Below are 19856 nucleotides of genomic sequence, written 5' to 3'. Positions count from 1 at the left end.
TGAATCGAAGAAAGGAGGCGTGACTACTCCGAAAATACAGAGGCAGCATGTCTGTAGGTAGGCTACGTGTGGTACGTGTAGCACATTAGGTCGTTTTAACAGACAATTTAGTCTATTTTAAACAAGTAGTAATAATGCAATAAACACAACATTAAAAAGTTATTCAGCTAGAAAACATTCGTAAAATAACAGGTTGCACCATGTAAGTAACAATCATTGTTTTGGTAGGGAAACAGGAATCAGAAGTTGCTCGATGAGTTAAACGTTATATTGTTTGTCATTGAATTCTCATGAGGATCATATGTCATCTCCACCCATAGAGGTGATCTCAGTATCACAATGGACATGTATTTTACCCGAGGGCTGTGCACACACACACGAATCAAACATATTGAGCAAGTTTTTAATGAAGTGCATCATTAATATCAGAACAGTTATCATTTACTTTTACATGGACATAGGACTCCATTCATTACATGATCTCCTCCCACTGGACATACAGTTTACACATGCACTTGTAGGAAAGGGAAGGTTCTGTAGTAGCATTGCCTACCTAGTAATGTTAGGACAGATATTCCACCCAGCGGGGGACAGCGTTTGTCACAGGTTCATGTAACATAAAGACAAACGTACAGTACAGGACTACTGAATGAGTCTAGCTGTAGTGGTGTGTTAGGAGAAAGTACACAGTCGAGTCGCAGAGTACAACTGCATGCAGTAGCACTTTAGGAGATGCAAAGAGGGACCCTATTCTCTCTACACTACTGTAGACGGACACTTTGCTCACAGCTATGCGCTAAACATCTATGGAGTCAATCATCCTCCTATGTTTGTTGCTTCTTACAGATACAGGTAGATAGGTTTTTTTGATTGTTGGAATCCATGATACACAAGACAGTAGGAACCTAGTAGCAGGACCAAACTGTGAATGTTATAGAAGGAAATTCGCATGGATCAACATGCAGCATGTAATTTCACAGGCGGCTCTTTGCCCCTGTCGCAACCAGTGTCTGAACGTTTCTTGATTACTACCACAGTTTATAGGAATAAATACATAAAATCAGAACATTAAAAACACATTTTCTGTCCTTTTATGCGTTAATACTGGAAAAGTACTGTGGTCAAAACAGTTAAAAGTGTGATTCTAAATCTGTCAGTTTTCCCTTTTGGTTGGGTTCAAATCTATTGTCTGGTCATAGTTAGCCTAATAACTTGAGTCAACATCTATTCTGATCACCCTTTTTAGTACACATGCATAAACACCCTATTTACACTTGTTGTTACAGAAATATAAGAACATGTTCATCAACGTTGATTGAAAAAGTGGCAAGAGATCTATTTTATATTGAAAAATACAACCAGCTAGAAATAGTCCCAGAAGGAGTTAACACTCACCAGAAAATAACCACTTATAGGAAGGTTTGAGGCATTTATGATAAATACATCATTAGGGGTTGTATGTATAGGTTCTTATTGTAATTGTTTTATATTACAGTGTATTTCACATGTATCACATTAAAAAGGGGCTGGAACATTTCAATACCACACAGAGTAAGTGTCCATTTGAGGTCAACAATCTCTCACACACACACACACACACACACAGTGCATGACAGAAACGAGGATGAAATTGAATACATTGACCATTATGATTTCTAATATAAAAATAACATTAGAACACATTCACTGAGTGTACAAAACATTATGAACACCTGCTCTTTCCATGTCAGACTGACCAGGTGAAAGCTATGATCCCTTATTGAAGTCACTTGTTAAATCCACTTCAAATCAGTGTAGATGAAGGGCAGGAGACTAGTTAAAGAGGCCGGTTAAAGAATGATTTTTAAGTCTTGAGACAATTGAGATATGGATTGTTTATGTGTGCCACTCAGAGGGTGAATGGCGAGACAAAATATTTAAGTTTATTTTTACGGGGTATGGTAGTAGGTGCCAGGCACTCTGGTTTGTGTCAAGAACTGCAACGCTGCCGGGTGTTTCACGCTCAACAGTTTCCTATGTGTATCAAGAATGGTCCACCACCCAAAGGTCATCCAGCCAACTTGACAACTGTGGGAAGCATTGGAGTCAACATGGGCCAGCATCCCTGTGGAACGCTTTCGACTCCTTGTAGAGTCCATGCCCTGACAAAATGAGGCTGTTCTGAGGGCAAAAGGGGGAGGTGCCCCAAAACACAATATTAGGAAGGTGTTCTTAATGTTTTGTACACTCTGTACATAGACACACACAGTTTGAAATAGGGTCAGGTCAATGCCTGTAATTTGTTTGGAATGTCCATGCAACCCTAGAAAAGCCCCTGCCCCCCTAGGAAAGACCTCTCCAATTCAGCGCAGTGTTTGTGTCCACCAAGATCTGCTAGCCAATCACAAAGCAGAACAAAGATCCAGTCCAACACAGTAGGTGTATCTAGAATGAGCCAACATCCAATCAAAAAGCTGCATTGCACACAACTCAGTGTAGTGCTGAAAGCAGATGAGTCCAGTTTTTCTTTCCATGGTAGTCATCTTCATCCAGCTGATGAAGTTTCACCCACAGATATTCCCAGTGCAGAGACCATGGAGAGGCAGCAGGGGCAAACAGTCACTTTCTGTTTTGGTTTCCTTATTCCTGGCCTACTATGACCCACAGGCATGCTTGCTAATGCTAACGCTAGCTGAAGTTGGAGCAGGATCCAGCAGACAGGCTGTGCAAGTATCAAAGGGACTCTTTCAATGGACTATTGTATTTCCATTGGGGAAGTACAGTATGCGATATCCTAGTTTTCACCACTAGAGGGAAGCCTATCACATAGGATCTCCATCACACAGGCTAAAAGTGTCCATTGAAGAGCTACCTACAGTGGGCTACACACATCTAGCACATAGGGAAACATCCACGGGTTTTCTTTAAAAACAGTCCCTTCTTATTAAATATCAAAAAGGATATTTTCAAAACCACAAGCTATGTAATAATAATACTGCATCATCACTCATCAATGATTAAAAGCCCAAGCTTCTGTTCTGAAGCAGTGGAATCGATTGCTTTGGTAGTGAACTGTCTCTGGTCTCTTTAGAAAGTCCTCAATCTTTACTTCCCTACCTATAAGACTTTTCCCAGAGTGAATCAGCTGAAGCAGGCCTCGACAAAGACGGCGACAGTGAAAGGGCAAAAGGGAACAGAGCAAGGGTTTGTGGGTAATGTAGTCCTGGACTGGATGGTTTCCCAGCAGGCTGTGCGGTAGGGGTTAAAGGTCGATGCCCTTGACGAGCGAGGCCTCCAGGGTGATGGGGAAGTCGTGGAGAGTCTGCAGGACAGCGATGAGATCGTTGACCGTGGTCCGGTCCCGCAGCAGAGCAGACTCCTCATACATCCGCTGGATCACTGGACACTCCACCAACAGAGGGAGCCACTGAATCAGCAGACGATCTCTAGATAGATAGATAGGAGCGAGAGAGAGAAGATCATTAGGAGTATGTTTGCTAAACAGTTGGTTCCATGTTACCAATGAGACTATTCAGAAGTGTGATGTTGATTCCCAATACAGCCCTCTGGATGCTTTGTGCCAATAACAACTACAGCTCAATTCTTTTATTTAACCTTTAACTAGGCAAGTCAGTTAAGAACTCATTTTTATTTACGATGGCCTACCGGGGAACAGTGTTCAGGGGCGGAACGACAGATTTTTTCCCTTGTCAGCTCAGGGATTCAATCCAGCAACCTTTCGGTTACTGGCTCTAGCCACTATGCTACCTGCAGCCCCATCTCTGTCTCACTGCGTGCGAGTTGTGCCCTCACCTGGCCCCCAGGCAGACAAGCAGCTGGAACTTGCCGTCCTTGCCAATGTTCCTGGGCGAGGAGTTGATGGCACTGACATAGTGACAGAGAGAGACACAGGTCAGGCCCAGGGGCGCAGTCTCCTGCATGTCCCCCATCTGGTCTGCTGACTCCATGTAAGCCACCGCCTTCTCTGTAGAGGGCGAGAGGAAGAGATATGTTAGGGAGGTGGGGGCAGAGGAGGAGAACAGGAAGAGGAGAGGGGACATGGAGGTAGGGTCTACTGTAGAAGAACTTTGTAACAACTGCTAAAAAGAGGTTTATAAATAGATTTGATTGATCTAGCGCTAAAAGAGTATGTTAAGTCTACAGGGGTTCACGCTTCATTATATTTGAACCTTTGATCTGTGCAAGTAAAGTGCTCCATGGAAACCATAAGCTCATATCCTTTATCATATCAGCCAAAAGCTGTGTTATGAATATTAATAAAAGGATGAAGCAGCCGTTTCATACGACAGCTAAAGCAGCTACCTGCAGGGTTACTTTGAGTATCAAAGGGACTTTTTCAATGGACTATTGTATTTCCATTGGGGAAGTACAGTATGCGATATCCTAGTTTTCACCACTAGAGGGAAGCCTATCACAAAGATCTATAATCATACCACAAAGATGGATAGCGGGTGCACTTTAGCACCTGCATAGAAGAATAACCCTTCAATCCATCTCAATGTATCATACGTAGAGAGAAATGTGTGGTATTTCTAGGTTATTCCACTAGATGGAGGCAGCGGTGTGTAGGTAGGCCACTCACCCACAAAGTCCCAGACAAAGACAGTCTTCTGGAAGAGGCGGGCGGACTTGAAGCCGTTGTGGAAGAACTGCTCCAGAGCCCCGACCAGACCAACCTCACCACACAGTAGGATGGTCAGACTGCCCCTCTGGAGAGAAGGAGGGAGGGAGAGTTTCAGATAGAGAGCTTTCGCATCATTTCATTAACCCTTGAGACTAAAAAAGGTACCAATTGTTGATTCTCAAACAACAAACATGATGCAACACTACCCTTTTGAAGCACCAATTAGAAACAGTGAACATGTTCACTTAAAATCAACATCACATTCCCTTTATTCTCCTCAACAGATTAAAAAACACTGTTCTCATATTCCCCCGCACAGAGTTCACCAGCATGTGACAGTGGAGAGCATTTATACAGCACTATAAAGGCCTTCTTCCTCCGAAGGCCCCTACATTAGCTGTGGCTAATGCTATACTATTTCTCCAGTGAAACTAATGTAGATGCTGAGTTAACGGCTCTCTCCAGGGGTTTAGACTTGTTTCACTTTCATTAGTTGTATATACGGGATACACATGGTATACATCGTCCAATGAAATGCTTACTTGAGAGAGAGAGAGCCCGGAGGGGAGCACAGAGAGAGTAATTCTACAGAGAGAAGAAGAGTGTATTTAAAGAGAGAGTGTGCAGACAGAGGGTTGAGGTGATTGTTAAGCACTAGAATGAGTTCATCGTGTTTATAATGAAAGAGAAACGGCATCTGCTCCCTGTCCTGACATCCTTCCCAGACAGAGCACCTCAGAGAGACTATTAACCTGCCAGATGAGGAGAGTGCTGCAGCAGTCAAAAACCTATTATACAGATCCTTCACTGTCTCAACTCAAATGAACAGACTAAATGGAGAACATGGAGCAGGTGCTTGTTATTTTCTTCTCTCAGGTCGGTCTCGCACTTTCTCTAACACACACACACCTCTTTCTCAGGCTTGTGGAAGTGTTTGCAGATGCTGTTCACTGCCTCGCCGATGGCCTCCTGGATTTGAGCTGAGGTGGGCTCTGCAACCGAAGAGAGAGAAGAGACAAAAAGTGAATATCTATAGTCATGGTCAACAGTAAATCAGGTAATGGTTATGCTATGTCATGTCATGTCATGAAGGGGTGTTACTCACTGTATCCGCGTCCTCCCATCGAGGTGATGCTGACCCGCCTGGTCTGACCCGGCGAATGCTGCATGTCGGGCGTGCGACACCCTCTCCCAGAATCCTCATCTGCGTTGGGCAACGCCAGCTCACCAATCAGAACACGCTCCAGACTGCCGTCGTCCACGCCTTTACCAAGCCACCGCCCACACGGGAACTTGTAGGTGTGTCCTGTGATCTCGTTGCGGACCATGACACAGTCCACCAACCATTTAGCCAGCAGCCCAGAGTTATCATGACCCAACTGGACTGTAGTCAGCTTACCCAGGTTTTGACACTATAGAGAAAGACGAGAGTGAGCGAGAGAAAGAGAAGAATCAGCATCAAGATGTCATTAAATGTTTTTTCTATGTTAATTCAGAAATAATTTGTTAACGACAACAGTATGACTGTTAATTCTATAACTATACAGTGTAATCTCTATCAAATCTAGTCCTACTCATCTATCCAATTGATCAACTAAAAGTCTACATTAGACCAATATACAGCCAATGACAGGTGAGTATTCCTACAATATGCCCTTGAATGCCACTTAGGAGAAAGTTGCGTCCCCGTTCCAAACCCTTTAGTTGAAGGTGAGCTTGGTGCATTGAGTGAGATTTGGCATTGGTCCTGAGGGTCCTGGGTCCTGAGATCCTCAAAAGGTTCTACAGCTGCAACATCGAGAGCATTTGGACTGGTTGCATCACTGCCTGGTACGGTAATTGCTCGGCCTTCGACCGCAAGGCACTACAGAGGGTAGTGCGTAAAGCCCAGTACATCAACGGGGCTAAGCTGCCTGCCATCCAGGACCTCTACACCAGGCGGTGTCAGGGGAAGGCCCTAAAAATTGTCAAAGACCCCAGCCACCCCAGTCATAGACTGTTCTCTCTACTACCGCATGGCAAGTGGTTCCGGAGTGCCAAGTCTAGGACAAAAAGGCTTCTCAACAGTTTTTACCCCCAAACCATAAGACTCCTGAACAGGTAATCAAATGGCTACCCGGACTATTTGCATTGTGCCCCCCCCCCCCCCAACCCCTCTTTTACGCTGCTGCTACTCTCTGTTTATCATATATGCACAGTCACTAACTATACATTCATGTACATATGTACATACTACCTCAATTGGCCTGACCAACCAGTGCTCCCGCACATTGGCTAACCGGGCTATCTGCATTGTGTCCCGCCACCCGCCAATCCCTCTTTACGCTACTGCTACTCTCTGTTCATCATATATGCATAGTCACTTTAACCATATCTACATGTACATACTACCTCAATCAGCCTGACTAACCAGTGTCTGTATGTAGCCTCACTACTGTATATAGCCTCGCTACTGTTTTTCACTGTCTTTTTACTGTTGTTTTTATTTCTTTACTTACCTATTGTTCACCAAATACCTTTTTTGCACTATTGGTTAGAGCCTGTAAGTAAGCATTTCACTGTAAGGTCTACACCTGTTGTATTCGGCGCACGTGACAAATAAACTGTGCTACCTGTCCCAGACCTTCTGTTTTCAACTCTCTAGAGACCGCAGGAGCGGTAGAGATACTCTTAATGATCGGCTATGAAAAGCCAACTGACATTTACTCCTGATTATTATTTGTGAACATTTATGAACATTTGAACATCTTGGCCATGTTCTGTTATAATCTCCACCCGGCACAGCCAGAGGAGGACTGGCCACCCCTCATAGCCTGGTTCCTCTCTAGGTTTCTTCCTAGGTTTTGGCCTTTCTAGGGAGTTTTTCCTAGCCGCCGTGCTTCTACACCTGCATTGCTTGCTGTTTGGGGTTTTAGGCTGGGTTTCTGTACAGCACTTCGAGATATTAGCTGATGTACGAAGGGCTATATAAAATAAACTTGATTTGATTTGATATGCATAACATCAGCATCATGTCAAGGAAATGTTAATGTAATGTTAAACTACACTAAGTGGCATTCAAGGACAAACACATACCTATTCATACATCTAGAACACCATTAATACACTATAACCAACAGACGGTACACAGACCAATCCATCGGTGATGACGCTCTCAACCCAGAGAGAGAGCTGGGTCGTATTCATTAGGCCACACCGTAGCAAAATGTTTTGCAACGGATAACAGAAAAAGGAGTGTTTGTTATTGGACAACTTCAGGTAGTCCCTCCCCTGTTTCAGTCAGTTTTCTTCCGTTTGGTTCCGAATGAATACGACCCTGGAGTCTATGGTACACAGTGAACATTGAGTCTGGGATGATCCAACTGCGTCCGGTGGAGAGGGGGAGGGAGGGAGGGAGGGAGAGAGAGATGACGTTTCTAACCTTGAACATGGCGTCGATGTGAGTGTGTGGCCTGAAAGCAGACTGGGGGAGATGAAGACACGTGTTAGGACATGATGGACAGCATAAGTGGGAGAGGATGGACTTGGGTTGCTGGTTTCTAGTAGACTACCCTTCACCAGGCTACAAACCAGGTGTGTACCCAAACCATCACCATTGTAGCAAAGCTCCTCTAGGGAGATGGTCCACGGAGCTATACTGAATAGTTAGCCATCACCCAAACTGCTCACATAGCCACAAAGAGCTACCACCCAACACTAGTGAACACGGCACCACTCAGAACAGTAGAGACTATGAAAAGGCTCAGTAGGTAGAGACATGCACTTCCTGTGAGGAAGGAAGTAGGAAAGAGGAAAAAACGAGAAGTCTGGGTCCATCCGCTCATTGTGCCAGGCAGCATCTCACAGAGTTAACTACTATTCAAGCACACTTCCAATATCTACCAAGTGGAATCAGCTACATGAACCCAACTTTTAACTCATCAACCCCGGCTCTGGGTGGAAGGTATCAGAGCAAATAGTCACACAAAGATGAATGGATAAATGAACGTGTGAATGAGGAGATAGGGGATTAGTAGTAAGTATGGAATGGTAGAGAGCGAGTTAGACAGTCTTCTGCCTTATGAGACCATGCGAGATCATGCCACAAAAAGGGAACAGCCATCCACTTCACCCCAGCGGGCACCGAACAACGACTTAGTGACGTTCTCAGCAAAACCATCAATCAATGCTGATATAACCTTGCTGCAGAACGTCACAGAGACATGAGAGGAGGCGTGGGGGCCCTGGCTGTAGGGTCATAGTTCAAACTCACATCGAAGGTCATCTCCAGGACGTTCTTGGTGATCTGCCTGACGCCCGAGTCGCCCAGCTCACCCGACACACACACCCACGGGTTGGAGGTCGTCATGGCGTTGCTCAGCTTCTTGATTGGGATGATGACAGCGCGGTACGGGATCACTGCAGGGACAACAAAAAAAAAAAAGAAGTATTTCATTCCAACACAGAAAGAATAAATGTATTCGTATTTTTATAGTAAAATATATTTAGGGCAAACTAAATCAGGGACATTTCACTGGATTGCACTGCTTTAGAGTAGTAATTCATTTATGAATTTGACTATAAAAAATGATCCCAGTTTCCCTAAAGGCAGGCAAGGCTTCCAGAGAAAGCTAACCCAGGGCTATTGATGATGTGTGAGTGTGTTAAAGAGAGAATTTTTTAAATGGTGCTGCTTCAGTGCAAACTGCTTTGTGAATAATGTAATCCTGCTCTCAATCTTTGATTACATGTACATAGCCTCATGCTTTACTCAGGTTAATACCGTCTCTGCCATTGGTCCAAGTTAAAGTCCTATAAATCTACATTAACATGAACCTCCATGGAAAACAGTGATCGGCCAAGGCAAGCACACCAATTAGGACTCTCCAAAGCCTACCGTCCATCCTCTCCCCAGCGGCTGAGTGGAAAGGTTTACTGTGGGTGACTTGTGGTAAGTTAAAGTGGTTGACTTCTAGTTAAGTTGTTTTAGCTAGTGTGCGGACTGATTTAGGTAATGGCACCAGTGAAGTAGAATTAGTCAACCATCTTATGATGTGACTGTGTTCTGTATAGGATGAGGTAAATTAGTGGCTATATTATGGTCATATTGAGGTTGAATTGTGGTTATGTTGAAGTCCTACTCACTGATGGTGGTGAAGACACTGGTGAAACAAAAGTAGTCGACAGTGTTGAGAGAGAGCAGGTGAAACAGGAACTGCTCCTTCTCCTCCTCACAGCGCAGGAAGGCGTAACGCTTATACAGCTTCCTGGAAACACCACAACACACACTTAATACACATTAACCATGGCTTCGACACTGTCAATGTGAATAATATTGTGTGTTTATGTGTGCGTGCGTACTTGGTTAAGGCTTGGCGGGACAGCAACCGTTTGAGGTGTTGTGAGAGCAGCTTCTTCTCCAGAGAAAGACGGATCCAGGCCCTCGCTCTGCCCACATCCGTCTTTATCTCCCCCATACTCTGGATGTGCCTGAGAAAGGGAAGGAGGGAGGCGTGGGGATGTGAGAGAGAAGGTGAGGAGGTAAGAACTAAAATAAAATAAAAAAATAACAGCATATAACAAAACAAATTGTTGACTTACATGGATAAAGTTGTGAGATAATACCATCTATCTATGTAACATCGTAATGTACAGGTTCAGTGGTGGGGAATTCATACCTCATATCCTGTATGACGGACGCTCGCAGCGATGGCATCCCTATTGACGACTCAGACTTTCGTCTCTCTGGACCGCTTGACACTGTGGGAGGGAGAATGAAGCACACACATCTCAGCTTTGGCAGCGCTCCAATTGAAATCAGATGCCACTGGAGTGTGAAAGGTCTGTAGATTAATTTTAACACATGAGTTGAATGTCAAATGGAGTATTTCATGGAATCATTGGCTATGGATATTGTGTGACTGAATGAATTGAGGGTAGGAGGCACATGTGTTTTATGTCAATGTTGTATATTAAATGGACCATGTAAGGTGTGTGTGTGTGTGTGTGTGTGTGTGTGTGTGTGTGTGTGTGTGTGTGTGTGTGTGTGTATGTATGTATGTATGTATGTATGTATGTATGTATGTATGTATGTATGTATGTATGTATGTATGTATGTGTATATATAATATATATATGTGTGTGTGTGTGTGTGTGTTCTTACCTGGTGACTCTGCCTGCTGCTGCTCCAGTTTCTCCTCTCTGGCCTGGTAGTGCAGCAGGTGGGACCACAGAGCTGACTTCCCCTACAGAGGTCACAGTCCAAAGGTCAGAGGTCAACCCACACACTTAATAGCCAATACACTCCCTAATACAGGAAACACTGCTCTGCCAATAGCTAATACATTCACTAATACTACTAGACTATAGATAGAGGATTACCAGTTAATAAGCCTAATGAAATAGGGTCATATGGTTATGAGTATAAGACCTGATTAACCAGTGTTGGTAGACTGACCTCTGACCTATAGCAGGTTCTTCCAAGTAGAGCACTGAGCATGAGAGTGGGTTTATATTGTAAATGCAATGTTGTCATTACGATAAAACCTGATTAGAGAGAGAGAGAGAGTGTGTGCATGTATGTGTGTTTCTGTTCAGTGCGTGTGTGTGTGTGTCTGCACGTGTGTGTGTGTGTGTGTCTGCACATGTGTCTGCACGTGTGTGTGTGTGTGTGTCTGCACGTGTGTGTGTGTGTGTGTCTGCACGTGTGTCTGCACATGTGTGTGTGTGTCTGCACAGACCTGTTTGACCTGCAGGCCATGGCTCCAGATCCTCTCCAGCAGGTCACAGAGGGAGGCGATGAGAGTGTTCTCCTCCAGACCTGTGATGTTGGCCTCCCCATGACCCAGCTCCACCGCCTCCCTGCCCATCTTCTCCACCAACATACGCTTAGTCTGGAGACAGGAGACACAGCAACATGGTCAACACAACATGACCACTACACATAGGATACAAACAACATGTTTGTAGACCGGAACCAATCCGCTCATAACATGAATACATTAAAAACACAAAATTGCGCCGATATACAGAACCAGTCAAAAGTTTGGACACACCTACTGAATCTTTATTTTGACTATTTTCTACATTGTAGAATAATAGTGAAGACATCAAAACCATGAAATTACACATATGGAATCATGTAGTAACCAAAAAAGTGTTAAATCCAAATATATTTTATATTTGAGATTCTTCAAAGTAGCCAACCTTTGCCTTGATGACAGGTTTGCACACTCTTGGCATTCTCTCAACCAGCTTCACCTGGTATGCTTTTCCAACAGTCTTGAAGGAGTTCCCACATAGGCTGAGCACTTGTTGGCTGCTTTTCCTTCACTCTGCGGTCCAACTCATCACTAACCAGAATGCCAAGAGTGTGCAAAGCTGTCAAGGCAAAGGGTGGCTACTTTGAAAATCTAAAATCTATTTTGGTTACTACATGATTCCATATGAGTTATTTCATAGTTTTGATGTCTCCACTATTATTCTACAATGTAGAAAATAGTCAAAATAAAGAAAAAACCTTGGATGTGTCGATGCGTCAAAACTTTTGACTGGTACTGTACATTGGAGACACACAGCAACTGCAACCACAATATATTTCCCCTGTACAGACTCACCTTCATGCGACACTCCTTGAGTAGTCCCTCTACAAACTTCCAGTTGGTCTGAGCGATGACGGCAGGTGAGAGGTCAGACAGCTTGGGCTGACGGAGGTTCTTCCCCAGGATCCGAGCCTCTTGCATGTACTTCTGATGGAGACAGACACAGAGCAACAGTCAGTTCTGTCTATAAAACTCTACACCTAATATTAACCATTACAGGTGGATGGAGGGACATTTCTCAGTTGGGTCAAACTTTAAGAGGTTGTATAAGGGTAGGAGTGAGGGTTTTGTACAGTCTTGAATATCTTTTAACAAACATTGGGTTGTGGTGAGGGGTTATGTGCTTGTAGAGAAAACAAGACAAAGTGAAAATAAAATGTTCTGTTAACTTCTCCACAGTGTTTTGAGGCGCTAAGCCCATTTCAGTGACACACTCTGGTGGGTTCAGTCTAGTTGACTTAAATTGGCTTGAATCTGAAATGATTCCGGATTTTGTATCCGTTACGATTCAGTAATTCCTTTCTCATCTCTCTCCTCCCCACAGAGATCATACAGTAGATACAGAACTGTAAAAGGGTAGGAGGAGGAGAGAGATGAGGGAAAACAAGATCCTCTGCAGAGCCATGACTCACTCTCTTCAGTGCTGTTGACTGTAACTAATGTAACAGGTACATGAGTGATCTATCAAACAGAGCCACTGTGTGTGAGCAAGCAGGGGTTGTGTGTATGTGTGAAGCAGGACTGGAGTGGAGAAGTGGAGTGGGGGTCGTCTTGGGGGTTGGGGTAGTTTTTAAGGGGTTAGTGGGAGGGTCAGTGGAGGGATCCATCACTCCTCCACGTACCAGGCAGCACTCAGAGGCAGACTTTTTTGGTGGTTTGAGAGGCGGGGGAGACGCCTTGTCCCACTCCCAAAACGCCATGGAGTTCTGCAGGACTAGACACCCCTCTACCTGCTGAGAGGTGGTACGGCCCAACCCCAACACACAGGACCCACAGAAAAGACAGGAACGAGAAAGGAAAAAAAAGGACCATGCACATGAATGCACAGGACGTTCAAATAATAGAAAGAAACTAAGAAAAAGTAGTAAAAGAGAAAACAAGCTACAGAAACAAACATGAAATCAGTTAAGACAAGGATGGACAGGCTTTGAAAACGGAACCAAGCGGAGAACAAGCTCTCAAAATAAATCAAATAAGAAGGAACATAAAGGCATGCTATGGAACCACAGGAGGAGGAGGAGAGAGGATGAACAGGTAGGGATGACTGTGTCGTGTCCGTACCTCTTTGAGGTCGTTATCTAGAGTCAAGTGTTCTGTTTGTTGTCTGTGACGGTCTTTCCTGCGCTGAGCCGTAGCGGTACGATTGGACCACCTGCTGACAGACACAACACTGTTAACTGCACAAACATTTATATAGACTCTACTCACCTACATACTACAGATGGAAGATTAAGGATAAACATTTGTTAACTTGGACTACATCACCGTAGCACAACTGTAGCGTATAAACAGTTGAAGTCAGAAGTTTACATACACTTAGGTTGGAGTCATTAAAACTCGTTTTTCAACCACTCCACAAATTTCTTGTTAACAAACTATAGTTTTGGCAAGTCGGTTAGGACATCTACTTTGTGCATGACACAAGTCATTTTTCCAACAATTGTTTACAGAAAGATTATTTCACTTATAGTTCACTGTATCACAATTCCAGTGGGTCAGAAGTTTACATACACTAAGTTGACTGTGCATTTAAACAGCTTGGAAAATTCCATAAAATTATGTCATGGCTTTAGAAGCTTCTGATAGGCTAATTGCTATCATTTGAGTCAATTGGAGGTGTACCTGTGGATGCATTTCAAGGCCTACCTTCAAACTCAGTGCCTCTTTGCTTGACATCATGGGAAAATCAAAAGAAATCAGCCAAGACCTCAACAAAAAAATTGTAAGGTACCACGTTCATCTGTACAAACAATAGTACGCAAGTATAAACACCATGGGACCACGCAGCCATCATACCGCTCAGCAAATCAATCCCAGAACAACAGCAAAGGACCTTGTGAAGATGCTGGAGGAAACGGGTACTATATCCACAGTAAAACGAGTCCTATATCGACATAACTTGAAAGACCACTCAGCAAGGAAGAAGCCACTGCTCCAAAACCGCCATTAAAAAAAGCCAGACTACGGTTTGCAACTGCACATGGGGACGAAGATCATACTTTTGGAGAAATGTCCTCTGGTCTGATGAAACAAAAATAGAACTGTTTGGCCATAATGACCATCGTTATGTTTGTAGGAAAAAGGGGGAGGCTTGCAAGCCGAAGAACACCATCCCAACCGTGAAGCACGGGGGTGGCAGCATCATGTTGTAGGGGTGCTTTGCTGCAGGAGGGACTGGTGCACTTCACAAAATATATGGCATCATGAAGGAGGAAAATTATGTGGATATATTGAAGCAACATCTCAAGACATCAGTCAGGAAGTTAAAGCTTGGTCGCAAATGGGTCTTCCAAATGGACAATGACCCCAAGCATACTTCCGAAGTTGTGGCAAAATGGATTAAGGACAACAAAGTCAAGGTATTGGAGTGGCCATCCACCACAAAGCCTTGACCTCAATCCTATAGAAAATTTGTGGGCAGAACTGAAAAAGCGTGTAGGAGCAAGGAGGCCTACAAACCAGACTCAGTTACACCAGCTCTGTCAGGAGGTGGAACTTATTGTGGGAAGCTTGTGGAAGGCTACCAGAAATGTTTGTCCCAAGTTAAACAATTTAAAAGGCAATGCTACCAAATACTAATTGAGTGTATGTAAACTTCTGACCCACTGGGAACGTGATGAAAGAAATAAAAGCTAAATAAATAATTCTCTACTATTATTCTGACATTTCACATTCTTAAAATAAAGTGGTGATCCTAACTGACCTAAGACAGGGAATTTTTACTTTGATTAAATGTCAGGAATTGTGAAAAACAGAGTTTAAATGTATTTGGCTAAGGTGTATGTAAACTTCCGACCAACTGTATTACGTTCATATAGCCGTTCTATGTTAAAAAAAAAAAATTTAATCCCAGAAACAATGCCTGTCATTGGTTGGATCTTCGGTAATGGCATCATATACGCACTTGTTATTGGTGGGTCCGACTGAGAGCACATCAGACTGCAGCTTGGGGAAGAAGCCTTGTTCATATTTGCCCTGTCCAATCTTCATATCCAACAGGTGGGGGTGGATGGCTGTGTGGTCGATCTTCAGCAGCCGCTGTTCGATGGCCTGGGCTGGAGAGGGAGATCAAATCAAGAGAGGGGGATTTGAGTAAGGCCTTCTTTTGGTATAACCACTACTTGAGAATACATTTATTACAATGCTAGAACTAAACCTTTGAGTTCACTTTGAATGAAGAGACATACACACGCACACACACACACACACACACACACACCTACGCACACACACACACACACAAATAAGCTGCCACTATTGTGCTCCTCTACACAAAGCTTAGCAGGACATCAAAGCATTGTGTTTGTTCAATTCATCTCACTGCTTGCTCTGTCTTTCTCGGTCTCTCTTTCGGTCTTTCTGTTTGCTCTCCAAACCTACCTCATTCGCTAACCTTTCTTTCTTTAACGAACACAAGGTAGAGAGAACAGACGCAGTACGACTCAACCCAAACCAACAGGCATCTGTCAATTAACCCCTGCTCGCGGTGTTGGCAAGGTCATTTTTTTACATGGCAGATATGAGCTTTTTTTGTCTGTCAAAACCCTCTGAATTTATCTTCCAATCTCAGTCCTCTTTGTTTGTCAGACAGGAGAGAGAGGAGCACCGGAGCGACCGAGGGAAATTAAGCAGAATAAAAGAGTTTCTTTTGTGTGTGTGTGTGTAATTGGGGAACTGCACGCGCCACCACCTCTGAAAGAGCTCCCCCTGAACAATTAGGCTTTTACAGCATTAAAATCTGCCAATGTCAGACCCTGTGAATTGACTCCCCGTATACCTGTAGCGCGCACGCCCCCTATTCATTGTCTGTGAGAGTGTCTGGTCAGGTCTTTTTTTAAGCTTAATTAGAACTCATTTGGCTTGCCCTCGTTAAGTCTCGGATTGCTGCTGCGTAGGCAAAATGAAGCGAGGAAGCCAGACTCAGGACTGACTCAGTGGGGTAGGGGAGGCAGGGGTGTTTGGGGGGAAGTGTGTGTATATATGCGTGTGTGTGTGTGCGTGAGAAAGAGAGAGAGAAGGAAAGAAAGCGAAATAGAGCGTAGAAGAATGAGCTTTGTGGGGTGAGGCTTTCTTTGAGACAAAGACAAATGGGCAGAAAAGGCCAAGGGGAGCACGTGCTGAGTGGAGAGAAGTCTGCTGTTTCCAATGAACACATGAAATAGAGGTCAAGAGGGGGAAGAGGATGATGAGACGGAAAGTAATAGGATGGATGTGGAAAGAGATGGATTTAAAGTGAGTCCTGTGTGACCTCTTAAAGCATCGTTGGTATGCCAGCCAGGCAGACAGCAGTCATCTACAGCATGCTGATCAGACAGACAGCACAGAGGAAAGCACATTCTCATTCAAGACCAATCTTTCAATTAGTCCCTCTCCTCTATCCATATTTCTCTGTTAACTACCAAAAACTCATTTTAAAACGACTATAGATTTGTCCTTCAATTCCACCTGTCCCTCTCGGTCTTTCTCTCTCGCGCTCCCACACACACACACACACCCGCCCCCTTCCCCACTCACCACTCTCTTCTGACTCACCTGACTCCTTGAGGATGGTGCACCTCTGGTAGTTGGAGGACCGCAGACTTGGGGCTCTAACATTGTATAGACGAGCTTTATCGATGCGTCCGTCGAACACGCGGAGCAGCGGCTCCTTCTCCTCCCATTGGGACATGATCTTGTTGTCGATGAAGGTGGCGAACATCTGGGTCTCGATGAAGTGGGACAGGAAGGGCAGGTAGGGCTCCGGCTGGTCAGACAGGAAGGATGCCTGGAGAGAGGGGAGATATGTTAGTACAGACACAGATACATGAACATGCATGCACTCGCAGGGAAAGACATGAAGACAAATACAAGTAGGTAGGGAAAGATACAAATGTAATTACAAAATGATATTAGGTGCACACAGGGATGGACAGAAATTACAAAATAAAATTACAAAATACCATAAAGACCAATGTATCAAAATAAACTACAAAATACTTGTCTTTTGAAATGTATTTAATTAAAAATACATGTATTTTGTATTTAGAAATACATTTACTTGCTATGACTGTGTTATGTTGTTCATCTACCTTAGTTGAATGCACTTACTGTAAGTCTCCCTGGATAAGAGTGTCTTCTAAATGACCAACATGTAAATGTAAAAATGAATCTAAATGAACTGCAATGCACACTGGGTATTATTATTGGCCTTGTTTCGGGGAAGAGTTCCTTAAAAAGGCATGCTGTGAAATTGTTCATTTTTGTATATTTGTATGTATATTTAGTTAATTTAGAAGATGCTCTTATCACAACATAGTACCATTAAGTACGTATTAAGTATCTTGTTACAAAATACAGTGCCTTTAGAAAGTATTCAGACCCTTTGACTTTTTCCACATTGTGTAGTTCAGCCTTATTCTAAAACGGATTAAATCGTTTTCCCCCTCAACAATCGACACACAATACCCCATACAGGCCAATCTTGTTTATCATGGTCAGTGTCTTTAGGTGCATTTTGGAAAACTCGAAGCGGGCTGTCATGTGCCTTTTACTGAGGAATGGCTTCTGTCTGGCCTGATTGGTGGAGTGCTGCAAAGATGGTTGTCCTTCTGAAAGGTTCTACCATCTTCAGAGGAACTCTGGAGCTCTGTCAGAGTGACCATTGGGTTCTTGGTCACCTCCATGCCCAAGGCCCTTCTCCTCCGATTGCCCAGTTTGGCCGGGCAGCCATCGCTAGGAAGAGAGTCTTGGTGGATCCAAACGTCTTCCATTTAAGAATGATGAGGCCTGGGGACTTTCAATGCTGCAGAGTTGTTTTGGTACCCTTCTCCAGATCTGTGCCTCGACACAATCCTGTCTCGGAGGATTCCTTCGACCTCATGGCTTAGTTTTAACTCTGACATGCACTGTCAACTGTGGGACCTTATATAGACAGCTGTGTGCCTTTCCAAATCATGTCCAATCAACTGAATGTGGACTCCAATCAAGTTGTAGAAATATCTCAAAGATGAACAATGGAAACAGGATGCACCTGGGCTCAATTTTGAGTGTCATAGCAAAGGGTCTGAATACTTAGGCTATTTCAGTTTTTTAAATTTTTTATCCACCTGTTTTCACATTATCATTATGGGGTATTGTGTGTAGATTGCTGAGAATTTTTATTTATTTAATCAATTTTAGAATAAGGCTGTACCATAACAAAATGGAAAAAGTCAAGGGGTCTGAATACTTTCCGAAGGCAATGTACATTGGAGTGCAGTTCTGCCCAGTGTAATACAAATGACTAAATACTAAGAAGTAACTGAAATACATATTTCAAATACATGTAACAGAAATACTGCCCATCTCTGGGTGCACAGCACGTAGCATAAAGACACAGCAACCAACTCTGTTTTCTGTCTGTTTGCTGATATGAATGCATTTCCCCAGTGATTTCATAAATGCAAACATTGTTATTGCCAATACCACGTCTTAACAGCTCCAGCTGTGTTCGTCTTACTTATTTATCAAATGGAATATTTTCACAGTGGACGGGTTTCAGGAAAGAATTTAATCCAGCATCTCACAAACATGGTAATTCTCCAGGGGACTTCCACTAGCACACAACACAGGCCTCAATAAACAGCCCGTTACATCAAGGTAAACAGTGTGTGTGTGTGTGTGTGTGTGTGTGTGTGTGTGTGTGTGTGTGTGTGTGTGTGTGTGTGTCAACCCATCTCACCTTATCAAAGTTGTGCATCTGCTCTCGGTTGGTGAGCCAGGACTCCAGGTCCGGAGCGCTATGGATGACGAAGGCCTCATAGTCCGCGAACATCATGGTAAACCTGCTAGCGAACACCTCCCTCAGCTGTACATTCAGCTTAGCGTTCCTCAGCTCCTCCTCCTCGACTGCCGTTCTCCCCCCCTGGGCCTCTCCCTCACCCCCTACCCCCCTCAGGGCTTCCACACGGACCCCTGTTCTCTTAGCCAGAGCCTGGAGTCTTTCCAGAGTAGCGTTCCCTTGGAGAAGCTCCAACACAGCTAACTGCTCCCCTCCTAGGTTCCCATTCCTCCCATCGTCCTCTAGCTCCCTCAGGGCTTGTTGGCTCTTCAGACCAGGGTGACGGGTAGAGACGGACCCAGGGGTGGTGGTGGAGGTGGGGACAGAGGTTGGAGGAGCGCCCCCCACTGGGGATATGCCGTAGCGGAGGAGGACTTCGCTGAGCTCCTGGATTAACTCTGGTTTGTTAGGGAACTGGGGGAAGTCTTCAGGCAGCTCGATACAGTGGTTGTCAATGTCCACAAAGCACAGGTTAGCCTGTTAGGAGAGAGAGGTTTGGAATAACATGGAAGTTTATACAACAATTATAACATAGCTATTGCTCAATGAATAGATACTCAGAGAGGGGTGTGTTGGGGACAGGACATGGACAGATTGAGTATTGGGTAAGTGATTGACACTATAAAGAGATTGT

The 19856-nt window shown here is 44.1% G+C and overlaps 1 protein-coding gene across 10 annotated transcripts in view; it reads right to left on the bottom strand.

Annotated features, from left to right (window-relative positions):
* Positions 1–389: 389 nt before the first annotated feature.
* Positions 390–19856, bottom strand: part of LOC139565892 (DENN domain-containing protein 5B-like) — an 84828-nt gene continuing 65361 nt past the window's right edge. For 2 of the 10 annotated variants that reach the window (XM_071386520.1, XM_071386523.1), the window contains 18 exons: positions 19124–19699; positions 16957–17188; positions 15329–15479; positions 13486–13579; positions 13047–13157; positions 12220–12351; positions 11344–11496; positions 10767–10848; positions 10282–10363; positions 9965–10093; positions 9749–9870; positions 8877–9022; positions 8046–8087; positions 5730–6036; positions 5534–5616; positions 4583–4709; positions 3793–3964; positions 390–3425 (listed from right to left, as the gene is read on the bottom strand). In XM_071386520.1, coding sequence (XP_071242621.1) covers positions 3242–3425; positions 3793–3964; positions 4583–4709; positions 5534–5616; positions 5730–6036; positions 8046–8087; positions 8877–9022; positions 9749–9870; positions 9965–10093; positions 10282–10363; positions 10767–10848; positions 11344–11496; positions 12220–12351; positions 13047–13157; positions 13486–13579; positions 15329–15479; positions 16957–17188; positions 19124–19699 — 2925 coding nt within the window. In that variant the 3' untranslated portion in view covers positions 390–3241. The remainder of the gene's footprint in view (positions 3426–3792; positions 3965–4582; positions 4710–5533; positions 5617–5729; positions 6037–8045; positions 8088–8876; positions 9023–9748; positions 9871–9964; positions 10094–10281; positions 10364–10766; positions 10849–11343; positions 11497–12219; positions 12352–13046; positions 13158–13485; positions 13580–15328; positions 15480–16956; positions 17189–19123; positions 19700–19856) is intronic. The other 8 variants (XM_071386526.1, XM_071386529.1, XM_071386527.1 and 5 more) reach the window with 6 other exon arrangements.

The sequence above is a fragment of the Salvelinus alpinus genome, chromosome 37 (assembly GCF_045679555.1).
Source record: "Salvelinus alpinus chromosome 37, SLU_Salpinus.1, whole genome shotgun sequence".
In the NCBI taxonomy this organism is placed as follows: domain Eukaryota; kingdom Metazoa; phylum Chordata; class Actinopteri; order Salmoniformes; family Salmonidae; genus Salvelinus; species Salvelinus alpinus.
The sequence above is the reverse complement of the archived record's forward strand: the minus strand, read 5'-3'. Positions and strand labels throughout refer to the sequence as shown.